The 19,704-nt window shown below is 38.3% G+C and overlaps 1 protein-coding gene across 4 annotated transcripts; it reads right to left on the reverse strand.

The window, feature by feature from the left end:
* Positions 1-1,346: 1,346 nt before the first annotated feature.
* On the reverse strand, positions 1,347-19,401 carry LOC117458956 (chromodomain-helicase-DNA-binding protein 8-like). Of its 4 annotated transcripts, none has more exons than XM_071205453.1 (5): positions 19,212-19,401; positions 18,599-18,733; positions 14,269-14,424; positions 13,985-14,130; positions 1,347-1,386 (listed from the first exon to the last, which is right to left on the reverse strand). In XM_071205453.1, exons 2-4 carry the CDS (start codon positions 18,602-18,604, stop codon positions 14,029-14,031), a joined length of 264 nt encoding a protein of 87 aa, XP_071061554.1. In that variant the 5' UTR covers positions 18,605-18,733; positions 19,212-19,401; the 3' UTR covers positions 1,347-1,386; positions 13,985-14,028. The 4 variants fall into 4 exon arrangements, 3 of the variants coding, with proteins under 3 accessions (XP_071061554.1, XP_033955614.1, XP_071061553.1); XM_034099723.2 differs by lacking the exon at positions 1,347-1,386 and adding an exon at positions 5,748-6,019; XM_071205452.1 differs by lacking the exons at positions 1,347-1,386; positions 13,985-14,130; positions 14,269-14,424; positions 18,599-18,733; positions 19,212-19,401 and adding exons at positions 5,748-6,019; positions 6,500-6,803; positions 10,317-10,366.
* Positions 19,402-19,704: the final 303 nt, after the last annotated feature.

Raw genomic sequence — 19,704 nt, forward strand, 5'->3', positions numbered from 1 at the left:
TGTTTTGGGAGTAATATGCTGTGTGTTTACATTAGCAAGCATGCAACACTCAGAGCTAACCATGGCGCTAACGCTGTAGGCTACTGGAGAGAATATGTGTAACGTAATGTCCTTGTGGTAAACCCTGCGAGAGAGAAAGGTTTGAGCTCCATACTGTTTCAGAAATAATGCTTGAAGTGATTGGGAACATAAGATGGCATTTAATCACTGCAGCGTTTAGCTGAGTTTCTCCCGGTAGAAAACTCTCTTAGCAGGGGAAAGCTGCATGACGCTACAAAGGGGCGTGTCTAGCAGCAGCCGTTCCCTTTAAAGCAGAATCAGCCTTTTTGGAACAGGACTGGAATAGAGGGGTATGAGCAGTATGAGGCATGGCTACAATGGGTGATATGTTTGGTATTTTAAGCAAAAAACTTCACAGACATGTTTTGTATAGGTATGGCCCTACAATATATTTTTCAAATATAGCATAATAGGTCCACTTTAAATAAATATGGTGGAATGTAAGAACACGGGCCAAGCACAAGATATTAACTTCAAACCCTTTTTTGAGTTTCTCACAAACAAGCTTGATTGGACAAATGTATCATATGTTGCACATCAATATTTTTGATTTTACAAATCAATATATTTTCTGCTTCTACAAAAGAGTAATGTCACATTTATGTTGTTTGTGCTGCCTTGGCAGAGGACTGCACTTTGCGAGCAATTTCTAGTTTATTTTAGCTGATTCAACTTGATATTTTATCTGCTTACATTGAACTGTGACCAAACAGTTTCATGTGAGAGTACAACATGTCAAAAGTCCATTATGCTTTGAAGAAATATGATGTACTTGGAAACTGTGTTGACAACATTTGTGTTTGTGATTACATCTTCATGGCTGAAGATGCACAAACAAGAACTGACATGGTGTAAGCTGGTTTTGGAAAAGGAGTTATTGTCGATCCGTACGAAGACTTTTATTCAGTCAATATTTATTCATGGTGACATTGTTGATGTACAGAACATAAATTAAACATAAGGCAGCAATGGAGTCCCGTCTGAGGTATTTTGGTTACACAGAAGAGTATGAAGGCCAAAGTGGCCCTCCATCACCACATTGCTACAGAATGTATTATTATTATTCAGACGTCCGTTTGAATGAAAGTGGACATAAAAAGAAAACAGATGGTTTGTGTCGAAGAGGCATGTCTGCTTTCACCAAGTCCGGATTCAGAATTAGGTAAACTGAACTGAAAGTGATTACACCAAATCTATGGATGGATTTTTTTTAAACAACTAAAAACAATTGTTTTTTTTTTACTTAACCAATTTAAATGATATCAAGTACCAGACTTATCTTGTCCGTCCAAGCTGTGTTTCTTTTCATCCTTTCTGCCTGTGAATCTGAATGAATTTGACACAAAAACAAGAATTAAAACACAATAAATTACAAGTGTTTTTTCTTTCTTTGATGCATACTGTATTCATACTCCAACAACATTTTATATCAAATCATGGTACAAAATAAAACATTGTACCATATATGATGAGTAGCCTGTAGGTTGCGAACATCAAGTTTCACATTAACTATTTTATTAAAAATATGGTTGGCCACTTGCTGCTCTAGAAAGGGTTCCATATGTTCGAAAGCAATTTCTCAAGAACTATGAGTTGTTTTCAAATAATGAATTAATGGGGATTTGAACTTTGAGCAGTACTACTAATACAATTAAAGACTAGTTTGATCCCCTCCAGTAAGCCAGAGAAACTCAGTCCCTGTCATTTAGACAAAGTCTCTTCTCTCTTTTTCTGTCTGTACTTTTAAACTATTTTCAATGACACAACTAAAGCACACTCATTCACACACGTTACTTTACCTCTTTCTACCCTGACAACATGAAGTAGCTTTGTGTTTCAGCGGATACCATAGTGACTGTATGAAAAGTTCCTCAGCGGTCGGTACTACAGGACAATGTTGCCAAGTCTATTTTTGTCTTGCTCTTTCTTTCGCTTTCTTTCTCTTTTGTGTCTCTCATCATGCTCAGACATCTTTAACCTAGTGGAAAAGGTCTTTATTTCTCTAACAGCTCAGTCTGGACCTAATAAAGCAGACACACTGGAGATAAAATCGTCTGGAAGTCCAAGTATAGAGGAAAAAGAGTCATTATTCTGTCAAGCAGACAGAAGGAGGTGGGCCCTTTTTTTTTACCAGAGTTATTATTGTTGGCTTTGGCCATACACTGTCAGTCTTTGCTGACATTGTTACTCTTAAATACCACAAAGTAAATGTAAGGGAATGGTGTCATTGTTGTATTCATATTATAGGGCCAAATGTATAGTTATTGATTGTTTTAATTAAAGAAGAAGGCACAGAAATTAATGTCTTTGGTGGTAAAGATAAACTGGCTTTATAATGGGATTACTTAGAATATGTATACAGGATGAATTGACATCAGAGGCATGAGGTTGTGAACTAAGTACATAAAAGATGATGAAAAGTGTGTTTTTCAAAGTCACAAACCACAATGTGAACAGTTCATAAAAAGAAGTTAAGTGCGAAGACCAAAAACATCCACTCACATACACTAAGTCCACAGTAAATGATAGGGATAGTGTAATTATAGTTGTGTTATTATGACATAATGTTCGATCCACCCACAGATGTGCGGGGGTTTCTTCAGACCGCCCCAATGAAAGCATGCAGCTACATCATGTCTCTCGCAAAAATAAGCTCATCTCCAAATTCAGATTCATGACTCAAACCTGGGTCTTAAAATCTGATTAATGTGCATCGCAGAGTGAAGATTTCATGTTCTTCTTCCAATTTACCACACAAATGTAATATTTGCAGCTGGGTAACTCCTTAACCTACTTGGAGTAAAAATGTGTTGAGCCTCACTTGAACCATGGAGGCCCGGGTTGAGTGGCCAAACTCGAAGAAGTCCATTAAATCACCTTTAAAGTGCGTTTCCATCAAAAATGTTAAAGTGCTATTTATGTCACTTTGGGTAGTCACAGGTTAAATGAAACTAGCTTATCTTGTATAGAATAATAATGTTGCCATTGTAGTTTGTGCCCTGAGGAGCTGGCAGCCAACAGGTTGTTATTAATATTTATTACTTTCAGGGCAGAGGTTTAATGTTACCTCATCTTAATGTTATTTCAGATATTATCCCATCCCACCAGGAGAAATATCTTAGAGGAGGAACTATTAGATTGCACAGTATGCTCTTGTGTCTCCGGTGAAATTGCTCAAAGATACTGATGGGATTGATGTTTAAATCAGGCCAAACTGGGTTCATTCATAGTGATATAAAATTACTCAAAACTGTATAATGTATAACTGTCGGTCTAGGATGAAGGATCAGATCATAGGTTAGGAATACCAGTGACAAGAGCGTTGTAGTACTCATCCGGTCAATAGTCAATACAATTTTATCGTTAGGTGAATTACCATGCAAATCAAAAACACAGAAAAACAGTTAAGGACAAATATTGTGGTCAAACAAGATTGTATGTGGAAGATGAAATATTTTCAGCTGTAGAAAATAGGACACGATTTAACAATTGACATGACAATTTTAACAAAATTCAGCATACTACGTTAGTTTGAAGTTTTTATTCCGTCCGGCTCAGATCCTTGGCTATAGATGCAGATGAATGGAAGAAAAGATCTGTGGTCCAGATGCACCGACTCACTGCGTGATTGATGTTCTGGAGAAGAAGAACAGAACATCTTATTGTGTCTGTCTTCCCCCCTCAAGTCATATTCACTTCAAAAGGTGATTTATCCGTATAATACAACACTTTACAATACCAAAGGGAAGCTGATATGCATGGGATTTATTGACTCAATTGAATAAAGTGCTAACCATTCAAGCAAGCAGAAGGGAACACATCTGAGTTGTGATGTTCAAGGATGGCAAATGATCAGTGTTGCAACGACTCTAACTTGAGTTAAGAGAACAGATATATGTAGGCATATATGTTCCAATGCAATATAAACCCTCATTGCATTTTTGAATGCATGGTAATCAATTGATTCAAGATTGGTTTTGGGAGAGAGACTTCAGTATATGCAGGTGCCGGTGTCCAACTCTATATAATAAATAAAAAAACCTAAAATGAATTAGTTATTATTAACATATAAGTTGTTAGTTCAAATGTGATAACCTAAGAGTAAAATAGGGTAGGATTCAACTTTTTCAGGTTCAATATTTCTGTTTAAAAACCTAAAGAAAGACAGGAAAACAAAAAGATTCAAAAGTACTGGGAGACCATGCAATTTACTAAGAACCACTGACATTGGTCTGATTACTGAAAATTAGAGTGTAATTGTTGTGTCTCATTTTTGTTCCTAATCATCGAGTCAAGCTGCCTCAACTATGAGAGAATGAGTCAAACAGGAACATAAAAATGGTCCTCTGTGTTGACTTGGCTATCGAAAAAAGCTAAAACCAGACATCAAAACAGCTACTTGAGGCTCATAATAGGGCAGAAAAATGCTTCAAATAGCCAATAATAGTATGCTACTATCCTTAGCACATGCCATTTATCTCGGTCTGTGCTATTACAACCCAGTCTCACGGCATTTCGTGTTCACCAACACGATTTTTAATCTATTGATTCGTGTTCACCAACACGATTTGTCCCTTTTTTTTGTGTTACACAGCACGATTTTAAAAGCAATGTATTTCTACTGCCTGCAGCACGTCTTTTTCTCCGGTCGGGTCGTGGAAGACCGGAAGCTGTGTGGTTCATAAAAACATGTTCTTACTCAATATCAAGCCACAATTATTGCTTTTATTTTAAATCGTATAATTTCGGACTTTTGTTTCCGTCTGTGAGGAAAATAAATGGGGCTCAGAGCCTCAGAATACGGAAATCTGTATTTTTAAATATTTGTTTCCTTCTAATTCGTTATTCTTTTCAAAATAACACACTGTTATTTACACACCAATAACACACAATTATCCTTGCTTTTATTTATTGGTTTAATTCCATAATCTCTGGCTTTTTTGGCGTCCGTCAGGAACTGAATTTCAAAATAAAAATAACCGGAAACAGACGTAGGCCTATAAGGGACATGTCGAGCATCATTGCGATTGTCAACATTTCTGAGTTTAGGATGGCCCGAAGACACTACACTACCCATAATCCCCAGCTATCGTTTAGGACTACAGTCCCCGTAAGGTTACGCAGAGCGTCAAACAGCTGTGTGAAATGGAATGAAACCACGCCAGACTATCCAAAACTGGAATCGAACGCCCCCCCAGAACTACACATGCTGGCTATTGTGTTTCGCAAAATGTTCTGACGTCTCTACTGAACGTTTTCGTTTTTCCCACAATTAGAAGTTGCCAGTATTAAACACATTGGTGTTATCAAATGTAAAACATATAATTAATAAATGGGTGAAAATTGCTTGTGTCCATAATGCGCAGCATTAATATATACCCACATGACAGCTCATTGTTACTTTGTAATTCTACTCCACAACAATTCAGAGGTTAACTTGGTATTTTTACTTCACTGCATTTATTTGAGTTACTTTGCAGATTCTGATTAATGATGTGAAATATAAACAACCCTTTAATCAGACTTTAGTTACACCTGAGTAAAATTCAGGGAAGGTGATTGTCAAGTGCCAACAATCAGGAGAGATATTGTGACGTTTAGATACTACTGGGACCCCAAAGCAGAGACTGACAAAAAATAAAGTTTCAAAAAGGTTTAATAAACAAGGTAATCCAAGGCAGGTACTGACGACAGGGAGCTTGGCTGGCCGTAGTAGACCAAAAACAAAGCTGCGGGAAAACGTTTCCGACCAAAACTCAAAAGAACTCCATAATCAACTACAACAGACTCCAGGCTGCAGAAAGGCACTCCGGACCGCGGGACAGCATGAAAAAAACTCTGGCAGAGAAGTGAGGTGAGGGCCAAGCTCTTAAAGAGCAGGTAATCAAGTGAGTGGGGACAGGTGTGCCTCATCTGCAGCCAGGAGTAACCAGCCACGCCCCCCTGTCACACACCAGCCCTGCAGAGACAGAAAGACAGAGTAGTGAGGGGTAAAAGGAGCACACAACAAGTTAAACACAAAAACAACAAAAGCCCCATGCAAAACATAACAGTACCCCCCGCTCAAAGGACGCCTCCTGGCGGCCTACCAGGACTATCCGGGAAACGGACATAAAAGTCTCTCAAGAGTTTTGGGTCCAAAATCAGCGAGCGAGAAACCCATTGTCGCTCCTCTGGCCCATACCCCACCCAATCCACTAAATACTGGTATCCACGGCCCCACCTTCGAACCTTCAGCAACCTCCGTACAGTGAAGGCCGGGTGGTTGTCGATGAGCCGGGTGGGTGGAGGGGGTTTGGTTGGAGGGCAAAGAGGGCTGCAGGAAACTCTCTTAAGGAGTGACACATGAAAAGTGGGGTGCACCTTCAAGGCAAGAGGCAACTTAAGCCTAACCACACTAGGATTGATGACCCGTTCTATCTCATAAGGTCCAATGTACCTGGGAGTGAGTTTCCGAGAATCCGTTTGAAGAGGGATGTCACGGGAGGAAAGCCAAACCTTCTGGCCCGGTTGGTAATCCGGAGCTGGTCGTTGATGACGATCCGCCATCCTCTGGTTCCGGGCGGAGGTGCGGGTAAGAGCTGCACGGGCTTCACGCCAGACTCTGCGGGCTCGCCGAAGATGCCCCTGTACTGAGGGAACTGCCACCTCTCTCTCTTGAACCGGGAAAAGGGGAGGTTGGAAGCCGTAAAGGGTGACATACCTGTGGCAGAGCACACCAGGGAGTTGTGGGCGTACTCAACCTATGGCAGATGAAGAGACCATGAGGCTGGGTTTCGAGAGGCAACACAACGAAGAGCCGTTCCCAGGTCCTGATTTGCCCGCTCCGTCTGGCCATTGGTTTGGGGATGGTACCCAGAGGACAAACTGGCCGACGCCCCCAATACCCACATGACAGCTCATTGTTACTTTGTAATTCTACTCCACGACAATTCAGAGGTTAACCTGGTATTTTTACTCCACTGCATTTATTTGAGTTACTTTGCAGATTCTGATTAATTATGTGAAATATAAACAACCCTTAAATCAGACTTTAGTTACACGTGACCTGAGTAAAATTCAGGTAAGGTGATTGTCAAGTGCCAACAATCAGGAGAGATATTTGATAGTTGGTGCTTGAGAAGACTAAACATGTATCTGCAATTGACATGAATGGAAACAAGTAATAAAGTATATTCATTACTCGTTATTCTCTACTAATAGTTAATTAAAGACTGTATATTATGGCTATTTTGCACATCCCTTTCAAGATTTTCAAAGGTTTATTGACATATCATATACACAACTACGGTGTAGTTATGCAATGAATGAAACACTTGGGTCACAGGTTCCTCAACAGTGCATTACAAGACATCTATCATGTGTGTGTACCTCCACCATTAAACTGTCATATTCTGCACATTTCTTATTCTATCTACATACATAAGAGTATAATTCATATGTATAATATCAGTTAAAATAAGTGCTTCAACATAGTTAACATTGCAGGAAAGCAATATATTAGACGTTAAGTACTTTGTCAGGCTTAATATTTATCTGTAGATAGATACCCCCAAAGTGTTTTTCTTATTTAAAAGAAGACCTTAATCTGTTATTTAATGTTTAAATAAAGGTTAATTCGTTTTTCTGTTTTGCACCTCCTCCTATTAATATCTGTGTACATCCTGCACTAAACTGTTTTATTGTAGAGATCACTTATAGTATCTTCTTGATTTTTTATATTCTATATTTCTATCACAGACCTTCTACTTTCCCCCTATGAAAGTATGTACTCTTCATATTTTTATTCAAATATTCAAATAATATATGATGAAAAAAATATTAAGAGTACATTATTGTTTTTATGTGTTATATTATAACACATAAAAACAATAATTCAATAACGTGCTTTAACCACTAGGCGGTGCACACAAGGTACACACAGCCATAATAACTTTGTATTATTAGTGTAGGACACGTTTTATTCATGCTTTCACATCATTTTACAACATATTGCTATACTATTTCAGACTCAGTATTTACATTCTTAGATTCAAAGAAAATCAGTAATATCTTTAAAAACTACAGTCCTTTTATATCAGCTGTGCACCGTTATGGTGTAAATATAACCTATCTATGAATTAGATCAAATGTAGAAGTCAGCCGAATTAGTGTTGATACTGCAAGGAGACGTATTGTGTGAAGAGAAATTGAAGATGTTGTTTAATTGTTGAATATATTTATGATCCACGTCAAGTATTCAGTTTCGGCGGCATTTTCTCAGTTTTTCCAAAGGTCTTCTCATCAGGGCTCTATAAATAAAGAACTACGGCAGATCTGTAATATACAATGCAGCCGAACCGTGTATTACAATGCCGTTATGTGATGACTTTCAAAGAGAAAAGCAAGAGCACTCGGAATTAAGTATTATTTTATTCTTTTAAAATGTTTTCCGGATTTCATATCATATAAACACCAAATCCCAGCATGCATTGCGGCTAAAACATCCAATAAGCGAGCTTAAAACCATAGCTGAGGATCTTGGGTAATCGCTCGAAATGCCTACGTCTGTTTCCGGTTATTTTTATTTTGAAATTCAGTTCCTGACGGACGCCAAAAAAACCCGCGATTATGGAATTAAACCAATAAATAAAAGCAAGGATAAACGAGTGTTATTGGTGAGTAAATAACAGTGTGTTATTTTGAAAAGAATAACAAATTAGAAGGAACATTTTTTTTAAAAGATACAGATTTCATGGATGCCTTATGGCAAACCATTTTCAGTGGATGCCTTATGGCAAACCATTTTCATATATTCTGGTCTTGCACATCATTGAATCCTTTCTGGCAGCAGGTTCATGGAGTTTTACAAAAAGTTTTTCAGGTAGACATTCCATTTAAATTTGAATCGTTATATTTGGGTGCTTTACCACCAGAAATGTTTTCCTCTGAAGATAGATATCTGTTTCGAGTCTTGAGTGCTGCTTGCAAGAAGGCCATCACCAGAATGTGGTTAAAACCAGGAAAACCTACTTTGGATGAGTGGATTGACATTGTGTATGATATTTTTAAGATGGAAAGGATAACCCTTGCTTTGAGACTGCAACAGGGAATGTTTTTGTCAAGATGGGAAAAATAAATAATATATGTTACACAAATACAACCATCATTTGTCTAGAAGGGACTTTTATATATTTTTGTTTTTAGTATTTTTTATTTCTATGCCCCCCTTGTTTGAATAAGTTGCAGGTACACCCCATAACCCTGTTCGTGTTTATGTTCTTTCTATATGTTATAGCATGTTTGATGGTCAGTGAGGCCTGCATCTGTATTATCCCCAAATATGCACGTTTGATTTGTGATTTTACTGTTAAATACAGAAGGCTTACAGAGAATATTGTATTATCTATGACTGTAAACATGTAAAAAGCTGAATAAAAAGAGAATTTCAAAAAAAAAAAAAAAAAAAATACAGATTTCAGTATTCTGAGGCTTTGAGCCTCATTTATTTTCCTCACAGACGGAAACAAAAGTCCGAAATTATACGATTTCAAATAAAAGCAATAACTGTGGCTTGATATTGAGTAAGAACATGTTTTTATGAACCACACAGGTTCCGGTCTTCCTCGACCCGACCGGAGAAAAAGACGTGCTGCAGGCAGTAGAAATACATTGCTTTTAAAATCGTGCTGTGCAACACGAAAAAAAGGGACAAATCGTGTTGGTGAACACGAATCAATAGATTAAAAATCGTGTTGGTTAACACGAAATGCCGTGAGACTGGGTTGGCTATTATAGAGTGAGTGATCACATTGTCATCTAAAATTAGACAAAACAGCATGGAAATAGCTGTGGCTGTAGGAAGCATTGCAGTGGTTATCCATCATTTACATTTTACTCGCCTCTTATATTAAGCCCAGGCATTTCAAAGTAAAATCACTGGCTAGCGTAATGGTTTCAAGGGACAATGATCAGGTTAAATTATTTTCTTGACTTCATTCACCAGTTTATGTTGATCAATATACAAAACGGATTACCACCACATCTCTCATAGTATTCTCTACATCTTTATGAATCATAATGAAAGTGGGCTACTGTTGGGAATTAGGTTAACCTTCACTTTAATGTTTTTGACATGCATTTGCTACCTTTGAAACTGCTTATAAAGTAGTAAATCTACATCTAAAAAATCCATGTCAGTTACCTCACCACCCTTAAATTAGGCCTTTATGGCGTCCCATCATACATCTGACACAGCAGCTTACTAAAGTAGTTACCATAGACAGGAGCCAGCGCGTTGCCTTCCTGCCAAATGAGAGCATTTGTTTGCTTGGCATTTCCATGGTTTCAATGGGCAAGGGCTTAAGAGAGGCGTGTGTTGGATGTGTGTGTGGGTGAAACCGTGATTGCATGTCAGAGGGTTTTCCTAAAAATTCTGAGCATGCACATGTTTCTATTTATTAACATAAAAACGCATATATTTGGGGAGTGTTTTTCGCATGCACTTTTAAACTTGTGTGGGCTTGTGTCAATGACTATCCCATTTGGCCTACTAAGATACATAATATCTTATTCCTGTTGTGCACCACAAGACCATTTGGGGACCTGTATTCATTCACTGACTCGTTACTCTGTAATCCAAATGACACAAGACTTTCTGGCAGGTTCCATTTGTGAACAAAAGGGTTCCCTTTTTGGATAGAACTACACTGGGCCTTTTGTGTTTTGCACTGGATGTTTACTTGACCATTTTATGCTTTTGACGATTTAAGCTGGGTAATGACCGTAAAAACATTATAATGGGTTTGCAATTCTTTGCGACTGATTGGGAACATATTTAAAAAGGAAAAACAATTATAAAGCAGTGTTTTTGCTAATGTATACTATATTTCGCCTCAGGATACATTTCCTCTTTATTCATTCCTGGGCAGTGGTGACCACAAGGCTCATTAGTTTTTGTAACATTCTTTACACTGTATTCTGTAAGACATTTTCCCTTCTATGTGCCTCTTAGCTGGGCGTGTCAGGGTGTTTACCTACTTCACTGACCAAGGATCTTTTATTGAGAGATAAGAGTCTTTATTGTTTGAGTGACCCTGAGAATTATACAGAGAGTATAGGCTACTGCTCACTCCAAAGTGAATTAAGACACATCAATAACAATGTTCCTTGACCCTGCTTCATCATATTTCCAGCTGAAATGAATAGCAACGGATTTCCAAGTGGAAAGCTGGAGGAGGTTTGGGTTGTTTTGATTAGTGGAGAAGTTACCGATAAGAAGTGAGGAAACAACCTTGGCTGATGAAGTTCACATTATTGGAAGAGACTTGTACAGAAAGAATCAGATGGTATCGGTTGATCAACTGCTTCAACTTGACCTCTGATGTCATTAATTTGCGGTGTGTCAGGCATTGTTGGGAGGTTGCTATGAACACACAACAACAAGGACGAACCTGAGAGCGCCCAAGCTTTCACTTGAATACATTTAAAGGAAGCTCAACAAAGTGCATCCCCTATTGTTTCAAAGCAGCCTTGAAAGTATGTTGTTGGCTCCACCTATGTCAGATATGTAGGCTGTATATTGTATGTATGTATTGTCTATTGTATTTTGTACATTCTTAACATATTATTGTGTTTGAGCAACAATTTATCTATATGCCAGCTAATTAGAGGGCTACTTCTCCCTCCTTCAAATCTCTAACATCCACCCATCTTAGTCAAATAATACAATATTTTACTTTTATTCTTTCTATTTTCCATTCAAACTGGTGGCATCATGGTACAAATGATAACATAATGAGTATTATTTTTTTACTTCTCATATGTACTTTTTTTATTAATATTATTATAACTTGTACTATTATTATCATTATTATTATTATTATATCAAATCTGAATTAGCATATATTATTAGCAGGTCAAGTGGTCAACGGAGTTTGTGTGGTAGATTTCAATATGTAACATGATAGCAAAGCCGGTCGCCTGAGGCTAGGCTACTATTAAGTTCACCTGTCCTCAGGTATGTGTTCTGCGTTACTGAGTCAGTATCTTTTCCTTTCTAACTCTCAAACTTAACAAGTGTATTGGTCGTATGCTGGAAATAGTCGAAAGATGTGTGTGGTCTTCAGGGCTAATTATTACGTCAATTAACGTCCTCACAGATCCAGACCATGCTCCAAACACCCACCCCGCCATCTTTGAACCAAAACAAGGCGATTTAAGGATTTAAGTGAGGCTAGATAGCTAATAGCGCCCAACACTAGTTATCGTTTAAGAATTGTGGATTTTACTTGAAGGCTAATCTTTATTGGAAGACTCCAACGCAAGCTCTGTCCGACCTTCAACCACCGGTAAGACATTAGCCTCATCCCAATACCCCTCCTCGACTCCTCCTTTCCCTCACTCGCTTCCCTTCCTTGCGTCTTAGCTCCGCCTCCGTAAGATGCGAGCGAGAGACACAAGGAGGTGACGCGAGGACAGAGGAGTCCTCAGGTATTAATTGGATGGCCTCGTTCACTCAAACGTCACTTTTAAACGACGTGTGTTAATGATGACATGTGCACAGCTGTATCCCCTCTCATCGGGCTTAACTGAATAACCCCTTAGAACCGGCCCATTTGTTGTTAAATATTTAAATGAATGAATCTTTCTCTTCAAGGAATTCAGTGTATGATTGGTTGGTCCTACTTTTGTGTTCCGTTTTGGTGTCAAATGTAGCCTACATTTAAATAAATATATAATTATAGTAATGTGAAAGCCTTTTAGAAATGAATTGCACATAATAATTCCCACGGAGCTGTGAGCACTTATACATTTATGGGACGCTTTTCCACTCATCTTCCAGTTGGTCGGTTTTTCCTCTGTTGCAATGGTTTGAAATCGACCAGCTGTGAAGGTGGGGGCGGGGCTTTTATATGCTAGTAGTGAAAACACTTCCGCGTAGTCTGCTCGCGTGTATCCTCCCTTTCGTCTCTTCCCGCACCCCTCCTCCCTCACCCCACGTCGACTCCTCCGTGTGCATTTCAGCTATTGGGACGTCCTTCAACATGGCGTGTCTTGATCGATTTCCGGGTCAAGTCCCGGAGGAGGGGAAGAGAGGAGGGATGCATTTTGTAGTCTTATTGCATATTAGAAACGGAGTTGGCGACAGTAAGACTGCGATATAATGTTTATGTAGATATAATACATATGACATCTATTTTTTAAATGTCTCCAGTAGGCTACCGATAAAAATATCGATAACGTTGGACCTTAATGGTACCACGGCCTTTAATAATTCAGCCCCGGGGCCCGTTTAATACCAGGGCTCTGTTAGGGAAATAATTGTCCTAGACTCCTAGATATGACGTACAGGACCAACCCTGACGTCTGTTTATCTCCTTTAAGGACATAGGCTGCTTCAGCCATAATGTTATTGTTCCCATTCTGTGACCGGTCAACACTAGGTCACAGATGGTCTTTGTTGTGGGTGCACTGGGACACTTCCTTCTTTGTTGTTTGTGGACTCCAGGGTATGACATATTCGAGGCCATAAGTGGCGGACGCAGGTAACTCAGTGTGCCCAAACTGTCTAAAGCTATCTTATCAAAACATGTTGATTACTCTCTGTGAAACCAGTTAAATGGGCTAGCAAGAGAGAGGCGCTCCAGAATTGACGTGGCAACCACCCGTGCAGTCAGACCGTGACTGCTGTGACTTGTGATGTGAATCCTCCGGCCGTAACTCCAAATACACCTCCAGTGTTTGACATCAAAGCTCCTGCTCTACCGTGTCTCCTTCCTGAGTCGGTGACTCCCACTGCATTGCTACACAGAAGTTTCCCTTACAGGCTCGGTACCCATCCCTAGTTTTAATTATTACATAATCAATATTACATTTCAAATAACCAAGTAGGCCAACTTGGTGTCTCACAAAGAGCAAGTGGCTAGTGCTGCTAAGAACATACCTGGTGATGGTGGCTCTTCGCTGCAGGATCTGGTCGATGTCCTCCTAGCAGAAGCGATTGCCTTCGTCGTTCTCGTCCATGATGGCGGCGTAGGCTCCTTTCCTCAGCAGGTCCTCGATCTCCTTCTTGGAGAACTGCTGGACCGGCTAAAGGCGACGCAGAGAGACATTTAAAACAAGTGGATTTAGAAAACTCTTTTAGAAAATAAACTACGCGTACTGCAACAGCGACTGACCCAAAAATGACTTGGCATCTAGAAATATGACAGATTTTGTTTTTCTCACCCCGTTGTTGTTGCCACTCATGCTTTGCAGGACGGCACGGTTCAGCCCGAGCTTCAGACTAGCTTTATCTAGCATTTCCCTCTCATAGTTGCTAGTGATCAGACGGTACACCTTCACCGCCTTAGGCTGGCCAAAACAATGACACCGAGCTTGAGCCTGAAATAAAAAATGAAAATAGGGGTCAAAAGAGCATCATGTGCAGCCGCTGTTCAATGTTTTTAAGCATTAAATGGGAAAATATACACTTAAAGAACCGAGGGAATAAACGGAAAAACGGAAATGTATACATATTTATTTCATAGGCATATTTATATATATATATATATATATATATATATAGGCTATGTATTTATTTATTTATTTAATTTTGGATTAAATGGCATTCCATAAAACTGTGTGCAGTGTTTTAGAGTTGCAATATGGCCAATTACCTTTATCGCAATGTAAAGTTGCTTTCTTATTACAAGGTGTTCTTACAAGGATACATAGTGTAGCTTTCATGTGCAAGAAAAGGCCACCAATGCATTTTAATTCTGCATTGAAATACTTGTGCTCTAAGTCTAAGAGCAAACCATTTTGCATTGTCAAGTTTATTTGCACAAGCTTGAGTGTTTAGCCAATCAGAGTAATCGATACTGTGTTATTATAGCCCCTGTTACACATTTTGTTTGTATTCATGCAATATTGTAACATTATAGTAAATCATTCAGGCTCAGGATGTGGCCCTTTTCTACAATAGCTGTCTAAGTGAAATAAATATATCTTATTTTATCTTACTAAAATAAGGTGGGACCATTTTGTGTTTTCTTGTGCTATCCTCTGAATGAGGGTTAGTATATTAATGCTCGGATTGTGTTCCACTCTCTCATCTGGCTGTATGCCAGACCTACAGTACAACCCTGAGTCTGAATGGAGGATAAAGGCTGCAGCTGTGGAAGCAGCAGGCAGTCAGACAAAAGTAAATGGAGTCATTCTCCAAATCAAGGCCAACTCATTGGACGGCTGCAGTTGTAACCCAATTATTCCCAGGCCACATGTTCTCAAAGCAGGGGTGCCAGGCAGAGGGGGAAACCCTTCTGCTTTCTCCTGCAGCTACCCCATAAAACACACAGAAGGGGGGGGGGGGAGAGCAGAAGGGATAGAAAGTGTTATTCCATACGCCTCAAGTGTAAAGATTCAAATGTTGTGGCTGTGGGTGAGGTTTGGCATATCTTATAATATAGTGTTTATGGAAAGACAGATGGTCGAGTGGAGATGAACATGAACAGGGAATCCCTCTTTGGAAACACACAACCACAGATATGACGGTAAACCTTTGGGGCACAGAGAGATATCATCAGGTGTGTTAATAAATCAAGATTCAGTTTTAATTTGAATGTTTTAGTGTGTTTTATTTAATGTCACAGTTGAATGTGGTTACAACACTTTTTTCATAAAGGCTATTAAGTCAGTCAATGTGTGATGTGGATTGTGCTAATTTTCCACACTGTCTATAATTGTTATGAAAAGTAGGACATTAAAGAGCCACATTTTGAGGGACGGTGCAAAGAAAACATGTGAATGAACGAAGTTACTATTCATAAACACTGAAGCCCCAGAGGAACCACATCCTTCCACACCTCTTGAGCTGCAATGCTCCAGAGGAGTAGAAGGATGTGGTTTATTCTACTGTGTGTTGTGAGGAGTAAATAATGATGTGAGAGTGAGTAGTTTAACATTGAACCTTGCACAAAGGTAACAATCACTTTCCCGTAACACCCTGTTTAACCTTCATCCCCTGCCTCTGTCTCCCTTAGTTACTCCATCTGCCCTAGAATGACATACACTCTCCTCCATCCAGCTGAAGGAATGAGAGATTTCCTAATGGGGCAAATGTGGTGAGTTTGATATGATAAAATATCATTGTTGTCTGCCATGCTAAATACATGTATTTATGGTTATTTATTCAGGCATTCTAATTATGATTGATTTAAATAAAATCACTTTCCAATAAATGCCAACAAAAAAATGCAGTTTTAGAAATTAATTAGATGGCATTTATTCTTGACCAATACAACATAGTGATACAGAGATCAATGAACAGAATGAAGTTTCAATTTGATTTTAGGATGGTAAAGAATACAAACTGTCTCTCAGTTGATGAGAAATTAGAGGGTTACTTTTTAAAACATTCTTTACATTTGGTGAAAGCAATGCTTTGCTTCACACTTTTAAATTACCATCAATGCTAAAATGAACAAGACATTACCTAAGTTGGACTGATAAGTGATTTCCTCTTCATGCTTCAGTTATGGCAATGGCTCTACCATGTGGTCAGTGATGATCACTACAATACTTGCAACTCAGACTTCAAGCTCACTGACTGAATTTTCAGAACAGTTTGTATTGTAACATGTTAGAGAAATCAAATCAAGTTTTATATATAAAGCACATTTAAAAGCGATTTTTGGTCGAGCCAACGTGCTGTACATATAATAAAAACACATTACTACAATCACAATAAAAGACAATAAATTACAACAGATATATAAAAAAACACAGGGAAAAGTCAGGAGTCGTCCTCCGCTCTCTCTAGAAGGCCAGAAAGAAACACAACCTCTGTGTAAAAAGTCTGTAATTGGTCATCCTTCAGACAAAGTTTTAAATGAATATGTCATTTAGATTCTACCTCACAAAAGGTATTATTTACTCCAGAACAGTTATATTTACCTTTGAAATGATACAATCATCTATTGCTGTCACAGAAGAGATTATATTATTCCATCTCCATGATGACGATGGAACATTGCATATGTGGTCCTTTTCAAGGGACACTATAATGTGAACTTTAGACTATACCTACCTGCAGTGTGCTTACAGTGACTGATAAGTCAATGGTAAGAAAATAAACGTCAGATTGTTCTTCTGATTGAGGAAATTAGATTTTCATATGTTAATTACACCTTTAAACAATTTACATCTAGTGTTACTTTTTAGTTTCAAACTGAGTTGTGTAAGGCAATCATTGTTATTACATCTCTAAATGGTTCATACACACAGGTATAGAAAGCGGTTTTGTTCTTATTCTTGTTTTTAAGTTTCAGATTGAAAGCCTAGGACAACTTTTTCCATTATCAGTCTCTGCTTCAGCCACAGTGACAACAGTGTCTCTATGTGTGATAGCAACAATGTAAATGTAAGAGATGGTTACACTGTGGTCTGGTGGGAGAATCGACACCAGACCACAGTGTGGGCGAGCCTCCAGAGCAAGTCGGACCAAATGACTAACCATCATGCAACGCACTAGCAAGACGTTGATCGCAACTGCGCAGGTCTGCGCAGGTCTCGCTTGTCTCAAACAAGCTACTTACACGTCACTCTATGGCTCCCTTCCCCCCTCATTAAATATGAGGGCGTCACTGCTCAGCAGCCAATAGCTGCACATGCTAAATTGTGAAGGCCCCCTGGTTCTGCTAAGCAATAGTCTTATTAATTTGAGCAAGGGGATGTGTAGCCATTCTAAAATAGAACATTGTGAAGACAAATTAAGCGTGTATTTTTTCATGACCATAACAGTTAGGGCTTCATCTTCTGAAGAAAAAGTAAACTTGCATTGCTAATGCTTCCTTCCAATACACTCCAAAAGTTCCATTATAAATTGGGAAATTGTTGCCTGATCTAAAGTTCTAAAGATGACATGACATTTCATGGAAACCTTACAGAAGACTTAGTATCCTCTTTCGATTCTGTTAGATTGTTTGTACAAAATAAACATAGAGGAAGTCATCTGAGTTATGTAAATATTTATTTAAAAAATACAAGTAAAAATACACTTTGAGAAATATTACAGAGAATTTTCTTCTGCATGATACATTTACAAGTCAAATAACTGGGGGAAAAAATCACATAGAAGCATGTTAATGTTTGAAAAGTAAATTGATGACACTTTGATTTAAACTCACAATTTTATTGTAGTAATTACGAAATTAGATTTGTTATATATATATATATATATATAGCCTATATACAATAGACAAGTTTATGAAAAACTTAAACCGGCAGATGGAAATTATTGTCAGCCTCAGCCAGGTTGATCAAGATTAAGTTTGAATTTTAAATGGCGCTGTCACTTGTTTTAGGAAATCCTCATGTTGCACACTGGTTGGGCCCAGAATCTCTTGTATTCCTCATTATTCGCACCTCTGTGTAGACTATTTCTTCTTCAGGCTTACCTTAAATTAAAGTTAAATACAGTAGTTACAGAGAACATCATGTCATCTTTTTACATTTTACAAAAAAAAAATCATTTAGAATATAGAAAGGCTATGGTAACAGTTAAACACATACTTACCATCATTAAGAGTTGCGGGTCTTGGTAGGTAATGCCTTTTTATTCCATAAAGAAACACAGCCACAAGAAGAAGAAGGAAAGTGATAGCAGTCTCAGCCACAGCCAAAACCACAACAGGGAAGGAAGGAACACAATCTAGAAAAAAACAGATATCAAACCAGATGATATATTATAATAACATTCATTTAAGAATTCCCAACCAAATATATTGGATACAAATATATGCCTTGTTGTCTTCCATCTGATATTTTAACTACAGTACCATTTTTATTAGCAATGGATATGAGATTAGGATTGCAAAATAATGAAACGGCAAACAGTTAAGACGATTCCAGGTAGATGCCTACCACCTAGACGACTTAAGAGATGTATGAATAATATCAGAAAGCAAAAACAAACTATTATTCCTTTAATTCTACTATTGAAAAGCTAAGCAGTCCCGTGCCACGGTAGGAAAACAGTGTCTTCATTTATTTGTTAAATTATTTATAAGTATGTGGATTCTTTTTATCTATATATTTTCTTTTTTCTTTGTATTTATAACAAATATAAAATATTTGTAATGAGCTGATGTTGAAATAAAAAAAGCGATCATCCGTTTAAAATACTTTACCTTGGCACTTGGCAGTTCTTCAGGTGAATAATAGTTTCATCTCGGCTAATGTTGTTTGAAACACGACACACCAAGTCTCCTGTTTGCTGACACTGCATGCTGATGGTCACATTTGAAACACTTGTTTCACTTTGGATAGCTAAACTATCAGCCACTGCTTCCATGTTTGCTGTCCTGTAGCCCGACGGGGACTGGCTGTGAGCTCTGGTCTGCATCAGTACAAGACCGTTCAAGGTCAACATGAACTCGACCTCGTCTCCCTCAGAGAAGCAGCTGATGTTCATCAGCTCTGGTGACAAACACATTTGAGAAACAGCTGGCTTTGACACTGGAGCTGAAAGAAACGTATACATTTATTTACAGAACAAGTTGCTAAGTAAAGTCCAATACCAACTCTTTTAACCGTGAAGTCATTAGCTGAACCAATTCCTATTTGTATTGTTAAAAGAAAGAATATGTTCTTTTCAATCTGAAAATGCTGTATGTAAACTGT

Source organism: Pseudochaenichthys georgianus, chromosome 14 (assembly GCF_902827115.2).
Source record: "Pseudochaenichthys georgianus chromosome 14, fPseGeo1.2, whole genome shotgun sequence".
In the NCBI taxonomy this organism is placed as follows: domain Eukaryota; kingdom Metazoa; phylum Chordata; class Actinopteri; order Perciformes; family Channichthyidae; genus Pseudochaenichthys; species Pseudochaenichthys georgianus.

Excerpts from the sequence above, each read along its gene's own strand:
- LOC117458956 (XM_071205452.1), bottom strand. The coding sequence starts at position 10,361 with ATGCTCTCATTTGGCAGGAAGGCAACGCGCTGGCTCCTGTCTATG. Across the intron at positions 6,804-10,316 it reads CGCGCTGGCTCCTGTCTATG|GTTGAGTACGCCCACAACTC; the intron begins GTAACTACTTTA and ends CATCTGCCATAG. Across the intron at positions 6,020-6,499 it reads TCTCGGAAACTCACTCCCAG|GGCTGGTGTGTGACAGGGGG; the intron begins GTACATTGGACC and ends CTGTCTCTGCAG.